This window comes from Oppia nitens, unplaced genomic scaffold (assembly GCF_028296485.1).
Source record: "Oppia nitens isolate AA-2021 unplaced genomic scaffold, nextdenovo-longstitch-racon4-pilon3 scaffold8_pilon_pilon_pilon, whole genome shotgun sequence".
Classification (NCBI taxonomy): Eukaryota; Metazoa; Arthropoda; class Arachnida; order Sarcoptiformes; family Oppiidae; genus Oppia; species Oppia nitens.
Window position 1 is genome coordinate 585,573 of NW_026533252.1, and position 8,492 is coordinate 594,064.

Genomic DNA, 8,492 nt, shown 5'->3' on the forward strand with positions numbered 1-8,492 from the left:
AATATTATTTAATTATTAATTATTACGTGACGACAATCGTATTAAAACGACAACACTAATTGGTATAATATTAATATTATTTTACAGTATTTTAATATAAAATGTTAAATTTTAGTTGAAAGTACAAAGTTTCTAACTAATAATACATTTTATTAAATAAATTATACTAAAAAACAATAGTATTAATACAAAATGAATTAATGGCTTTTAAATTTTAAAACAAATCTATATTATAGAGTATAAAGTTAAATATTTATCTGTAAAATATGTAATTATTTTAATTGGTATTATTTTTGTTATCATAAACATGACTAATTAAAGTAAATAATTTAGTTGTGTTAAAATTATATATTAATTACTATTAATTTTATATTAATGTTTTAATAATTATTGATAATTTATAAATTTTACAATTAATTTATCAGTAATTCACTGATTAAACAAATTAGACAAAAAAACAACGCATTTTTAATAAGCTTTATGAGAAAATAAATTAATATAAAGTTATTTCTAATAATCTTTATATTGTTAAATAAATAAACTTAGTGTCAGTTCATTTAGAATTAAGTATTAAATAAAGGATTATAAAAAAATAATAATCAATTGTAAGTTTTTTGATAATATTAACAATTAAATTAGATAAAAATTTATATTAAAATTTATATAAAATGTTTCACATATAGTAAATAAAAATTAGGACAAATAATATTTAATTATAATGAATAACTATTAATATTATATAATAATAATTTACTATTTTCATAAGTTTCTAAGTTATAACATTTTAAAAATATTTTTTCATTTTAAAATGGACAACGATTTTAGAAAAAATTCAGTTATTAGTCATAACTTAAAACAGTTTTTGGATAAAAGTAAATCTAATAATAAATTTTCACTAAATTTTCGCAAAAATTGGTCAAAATATGTTTACACACTTATTATTTATATATTTTTATTTAATTACGTAAGTTATTTAACTTTTATTTGAAAATATTTTTAATTAGTATATTAAACAAAATTAATTAAAATTAATTTCTGTGTAGAGTTTGATTGCATCAATGTTTGGTCCAATGATGGTTGATATGAAGTATATGTTTAAAACAAATACTAATATGATATCATATGTGAATACATTCAGAAGTTTTGGATATTTAATTGGATCACTTAGTAATCTTTTAAATAATTTATTTTATTTAAAAATATTTATTTAATTTAAAAAATCAATTTTTGTTTTATTTTAGCGGGACTTCTCTATGTATATCTAAACCGACAGTTTGTGTTAATAATAATGTCTGCGGCGGTCACTGTCTTCTCAATATTGATGCCAATGAGTCATGAATTGTGGCAAATATACATATTTGCAATGTTCAACAATATAGGTATCGGTGCTTTTGAATCGGGAACTACCACTTGGCTTATAGAGATGTGGCAACAAAATAGCTCACCTGTGCTTCAATTGTCGAAAGCATTTTGCGGTTTGGGCACCATTTTTGGGCCAATGCTCGACACGCCTTACATTTTGGGTAAAATAACTCCCGATAATCAAAAACTGGGTAATTATACATCACGTGATGACGCAATTGATGCATATAATGAAGGSTTGGATCGTAGGCCACAATTGGAAATACCATATTTGGTGGGCGGACTCATTGAATCAATAAGTAATTAATAATAAATGTAAATAATTCTCATAAACAAATAAAATCATTTAATTTTCCAATAGTCCCAATTTCGTTGATCATAATGTTTATCTTTAAGAGATATCAATTTAACCCGAAAGATATGGCGCCCAACATACAGGTGCCACCCGATAGTAGAAGGGCAACATTACACAGTATAAAAGAGTTCACTATACAGGAGCCTAAAGTAAAACAGTCACCTGTAATGAAATGGACATTTGTTGCACTGATAGCCTTTAGTCTCAGCACATACGGTGGCTTTGAAATGCTGCACATTATCTACAGTCCCACATACTATCAATACATACCCCTAAAGTTGTCGGCGCAAAAAGCGGCAGAGATATTGTCAGTCAGTTCAACCACACTAACCATCGGGAAACTCATATCGGCGTTCATAGCCCTGAAAGTAAAAGCACATATCATGATATCGTATCACATTATTATATTAGCTGTTTCAATGTGTATCCTATATTTTGGCCAAAACTCTGAGCTTATGATATGGATCGGTAATATACTTATTGGGTTCGGGTTTTCCTGTGTATGGCCCGCGTATTTCCAATTTGGTGAAGATTTTGTAGGTCTGACCGATGCTATTACATCTATATTTTCATTTGGTTCACAAATATTTCCTTTATTATCGCCAATCATTTGCGGACCACTTATTGAGAAAAATCCAAATGTGTTTTTGTTGCTTGAATTGGCATATTTTGCCACAACTGTTGTCATATTTATTATTTTGATATTTATGTCGCGTTCATTAAGCAAATCACCTAAAGATAAATCCATTTCCTATAATAATAATAATAATAAGCATTAAAATAATAATATTGTGTTTATTAAAACAAATAACTTTGTAAATATTAATAATACTATTTATCATTAATTTAGTATATTATAGTATATTATAATAATTTGCATGTAATTATAATTTTTATTTTTTTCTAATAAAATTATTTTTGATTTTTCAAACGTTTTTTGTTTTGTTTTGATCTATTTAATTGAAAAAAACTTCATATAGTATGCTCATAATATGTAAAATTAATATTATAATATTATAGTTAATATTTTTTAAATAGCAAATTAAATTATTTTTTAAATTATTAAATTTAATAAGAATTTATATAATGATATATTAATAATAAAGCAATTTTATAATTTTTACAAAATTATAATTAATACTATTTTGAGTTAATTCTATAAAAGTTTATAAAAATTTATGATAAATTATATAATTATAGTTTTGTCACATTTTCACCACTCGTTTTATTTTCCAAAATATATTTTATATTTTCTTTGTTCTCTAGGAATTTTCATCTGGTATTACATATTAAACTCTAATATATATATTATTATAATATGATAAAAAAATGTCAAATGCTTATCGTATATGATATTAATGGTATTGTTTAATAATATCATTAAATTTATTTATTATCTATTTTTTTAAATATTTCAACAAAATCTTAGTTTTTAATATTGGTACTTTATATTGAAATATTATATTGTAATATATTTAACTGAAATAATTAAAACAATTTTATTTCTGAAATTTTATTTCTTGTTGCCAAAACTCTATGTATATATAATATATATTTACAAAAATACATCCATTTTTTAAAAAAGAATTTATTGAAAATTGTGAGAATTTTTTTAATTCAACTGTAGATTTGTAGTGTGAAATAGACATACATTTATAATGATAATTATTACAGTATATGTCAAACAATATATTTATATTAATCAAAAATGTTACTACTTATACATATTTTTACTGAAAAATAAGATTATTTTTATAATCTTATCTTTTACTTTATATATATTGACTTTTATTAATTGAATCATCAAGTTGATCTAATAAAAAAATAGTTACGTTTTAAAAATTTAATCTATTATTTACAGTCTAATCTATTAAATTAAAATTTAGAGTTAGGATTATTTTTAAATAATTTAATATCAGTTAAAAGTAAGTCTTATTTTCTCATATAAACTACTCTTGAAACTTAACTAAAAAAACTACAGTCACTTAATACCAAAAAAATATATTTTATTATTTATAAATTTTAATTAATTAAATTTTTTAATTAACAATATTTAGTTTATTATTATATAATTGCACTGTATTAAATTTTATTAAAGTGGTTTAGGATTAAAATTGTTTAATCAATTTATGTATACATTTATGTAAAACTTGCGTTCACGTAATAATAATAATWAGTATTTATTAAAAAGATAAACTAAACCTTAGATAATGTATGTGTTTTAAGACACTTGTAATCGATAAATAACAACCAAAAGTATTGTAAATTTATAATACATATTACAGTATATTCTGTAGATATACTATATAAGGAAATGGACTGCAATTTTAAACAAGTTTTACTCATTTGAACATTTTTTTATAAATATTCAATGAAAATAATCTAAAWTATTTAATGGACTAAATTTTTAAATAATAACAAATWATTAATATAAAAGATTATAAATATATATTTCAATAATAAAAATGGATAATAATTATAGAAAAAACTCAATAATAAGTAATAATTTTCGACAATTCATTGAAACACAGACGAGTAGAGTCGAGAAAAAATCTAAATTAAATTTTCGTAAAAATTGGTCCAAATATGTCTATACAAGTATTATCTTATATTTTGGATTTAGCTATGTATGAACTAATCATTTTAAATTTAAACAATTATTAATATAAAATATATTAAATTTCTTTTTTTAGTGTCTTATATTTTATATGTTTGGTGCAGTTATGGTTGACCTGAGATATATGTTTCACACGACAACTACTCTTATATCGTATACCAATACTTTTGGAAGTGTGGGTTATATGATTGGATCATTTGGTATAATAAATTAATTAATATAATTATAACATTCATTTTTTTAACTAATTAATTATATCATATTTGAATAGTGGGTTTTGCGTACAAGTATGTGAACCGACAATTTACACTAATATTTATGTCGGCACTTGTAGCCGTTTTTGGTTTGGTGCAACCTATGTGCACACAACTATGGCAGATCTACCTGTGCTCTATGCTATTCAATATTGGTATTTCATCTTTTGATACGGGAACTACCGTATGGGCAGTGGAAATGTGGCAACAAAACTGTGCACCAGTACTTCAATTGGCCAAAGCTCTCGGTGGCATCGGTATGGTTATATCACCATTACTGACCAAACCATTTATATTGGGTCGGGTAACCCCCGATAATTCAACACTCAAAACATATCTACAAAACATCACAAGTACTGCTACGGGCGATGAGGCCATCGATGAATACAATTATTCATTAGAGAGAAAATCACAATTAGAGATACCATTCATAATAAGCGGTGCACTTAACTTAATCGGTAATATATATTAAATAACTACTTATTATTAACCAGTTTTTCAAGTATTGATTAGTTTAAATAATTAATTGCTACTCAAACTAAACAAACAATTGTCATAACTGATAATTTTTATCAATATTTTCAGTTCCCATTTCAATGGCACTGATGTTTGTATTCAAAAGATATTATTACGAGGAAAATGAATTGAACAGTCATTTGGGTGATACTAAAGGTGTTGTTCCAGAGGGTAGGCGTTCAACAGTTCACAGTATTAAAGAATATACAATAAAGAAACCAACAGTAGAACAGACACCTCTCATGAAGTGGACATTTGTGTTACTTATAGCCACAAGTTTGAGCACATATAATGGTATGGAAAGTCTGCATTTAGTATACAGTTCCACATATTATCAATACAGTGGAGCAAAAATGACTGCACAGACAGCGGCCGATGTATTGTCGGTAATGAACGCCGCCCTAACAATAGGCAAACTCATCTCAGCATTAATTGCACTCAAATTAAAAGCACATATTATGCTTAGTTATCATTTTGTATTACTGGCCATCTCTATGGTTATCCTATATTTTGGTCGCAACTCTGCGCTCATTATATGGATCGGTAATGTAGTTATAGGTTTAGCTTTTTCGTGTATATGGCCGTCATTTTTCCAGTTTGGTGAAGACTTCATAGGTCTGAGCGATACCGTTGCCTCTGTTTTTACATTGGTTTCGGCCATCTGTCCAATGATTATACCATTTGTTTTCGGGCCACTCATTGAAAAAACTCCCGATATATTCTTATTAATGCAAACTGTTTTCTATATAATAACTGTTATTATATTTGTTATATTATTATTTTTGTCCCGAAAATTTAAAACAAATGAAACTAAAGATTTGCCTCATATTTGAAAATAGATATTTGTTTAATTTGTATGTAATTTTAGAAAATATTAATTTTGTATTTTTATAAATTTAATTAAATATTTTTATACATAAATGTATTTTAAAAATACTTATTATTTATAACAATTATTATTATTATACAGTAACTATTAATTTACTATTATATGTATTATAAAATTTGATAATTATTATCTCTAAAAAAACTAAATATTTTACATTAAATAAATAAATAAATAAATACACACTACTTGTATATTTTCATTCAATTTTAAGTCAATTGTAGTGAAATAATTGAATTATAAATTTACTCAAAAGGTATTAGTAATGAAAAAAATATCACAAGTAGTCATAAACTTTACCCTGAATACAATAATACAATAAAATTGATATAATTCAACTTAACAATATATTAATAATTAATAATAAACATTATACAGTAGACTTTGTTTTAAACAAAATAATTTAAGTTTTTATTTAATTGTTTGATTGTAAGCACTTTGACTACACTTATTGCTTACAAAATATTTAATCAATCAATGATATGAAATTAAAGTTACATTAATTGTTAAATAATTATTCATTACACTTACCAACGGATAGATCCACTTTAAAAAAAATTATTATTAATTATCTGTATAAATAAAATAAATGTTTTTAATGATAACATTTTGATAATTACTTTATTAAACTAATTGTAATTTTGTAATAAACTATTGATAAATARAGTTCAAATATTTTAATTACAATTTTAAATTATTGAAATAAGTTGCATAAAATATAAGTAAATTATTAAAATTAATGAATACTACAGTATTAACAAAATTAAATAAAATCTATTTATTATAAAATGATGTTATTTATGATTATTAATAACATACGTATGAAAAATTAATTTTGTTTAAACAATATATCAATAAAAAAGCATAACAAGATTTTTTAATTTTATTTTATTTGAAAAATAATTAAGCATTAGTTTTTTATGATATATAAGATTAATAAAATATTTTAGATATTATTGTAAAAATTCGCAGTAATTTTTTGAAACTGCAATTTTGTACAATTATCTAAATCCTTATAATGACATAATTTATATGAATTAAGTAATAGATATCTTATTTGCTATAAAATTATAATTAAACAAAAGATTGTCGATTATTATTAAAGCTTTTGTTTTATTCTAATTATTTATTAGTGCCAATAATTGATTTATAAAAAGCAAATTTTAAAACAATAGTAAAATATATGTATTAATAAGTAACTAATATTTATTTTTAAAAAGTAAAAATGTATATTAAAAGTATTAGAAATATTCGGTCATCAATTGCCTCTTTGACAAACATTGAAAAAACATATATTGAAAATCTTAAAATTGTTGATAACATTAATAATAATAATAATAATTCTAACAATAATGAAAAAATTAATGAAAATACAGCAACAAAATGGTATCAAAAATTTGCTACCAATTGGGATAAATATGTTTATACTGTTATTATTTTGGTCGCTTATCTTAATTATGTAAATATATAACAAACAATAGTATTTATTATAATCATTTTACATTATATGTATAATATTTGATTCAAACTTACAATTAGGGTGTTGTTAACAGTATGTTTGCGCCGACAATGAATGACATGAAGTTTATGTTTAGGACATCAATGCAAAGTATAACACTTGTCTGCACTTGTCTTAGTGGCGGATATTTGATCGGATCTTTTGGTAAGCATTCAAGTCATAATGTATCAAATAATTGAAAAAAAATATTAATATATAAGATTATAKATATATATATATATATATATTAAAAATGTTATTTATTTGTTTGTACTATAGTTGGATTTACATATAAATATATTAACCGTCAATTGACATTAATAGTGGCCACAGCTTTCATGAATGTCTTTGCAATATTAATGCCATTTTGTCCMAACATATGGCTCCTGTATTTGAGTACATTTCTCAATTCGGTAGGCTGTGGGGCCTGGGATTGCAGTAATGCCGTTTGGACTATTGAAATGTGGGGCAACAAAAGTCCCGCTTTCTTACAATTATCACAAATGATGTTTGGTTTGGGTTCAATCCTCGCGCCCATCATTGCCCGGCCCTATCTTATAGGTGATCTCTCGGAAGGCATACAAACGACAACAACACCGACAATACAATCACAATCAAACTCAACGGAAACCGATGACATTAATTATTCAATCGATAGGCGACCACTGCTTATAATGCCTTACCTTATTTCAGGTGGCGCTGGACTTATAGGTCAGTTATTTGAATACATTGTAAAGTAATTTACAGATTTAGATATGTATCATAATATACAATATATAAATTTAATATTTATAATTTATTGTTAGGAATAATTAAAATTTGATTATTATTTATAGTTCCGACTGCTTTACTATTAATGTTCATTTTTAAAAGATATAAAATACCAGAAATAAATACACAAAAAGATTGTGACGACAAAACAAATATCAACCGATCCAAGAGTTCTGATAATAACTATTGATAAACCAATGGAAAAGTCATCCAAATATAGGATTTATATAATT

General features: G+C 23.7%; 1 protein-coding gene across 1 annotated transcript; it reads left to right on the forward strand.

The window, feature by feature from the left end:
* Nucleotides 1-1,120: 1,120 nt before the first annotated feature.
* Nucleotides 1,121-8,228, forward strand: LOC128964056 (uncharacterized). Its single transcript, XM_054310615.1, has 8 exons — nucleotides 1,121-1,167; nucleotides 1,242-1,661; nucleotides 1,724-2,397; nucleotides 4,411-4,534; nucleotides 4,606-5,046; nucleotides 5,174-5,742; nucleotides 7,530-7,653; nucleotides 7,813-8,228. Exons 2-8 carry the CDS (start codon nucleotides 1,289-1,291, stop codon nucleotides 8,226-8,228), a joined length of 2,721 nt encoding a protein of 906 aa, XP_054166590.1. The 5' UTR covers nucleotides 1,121-1,167; nucleotides 1,242-1,288.
* Nucleotides 8,229-8,492: the final 264 nt, after the last annotated feature.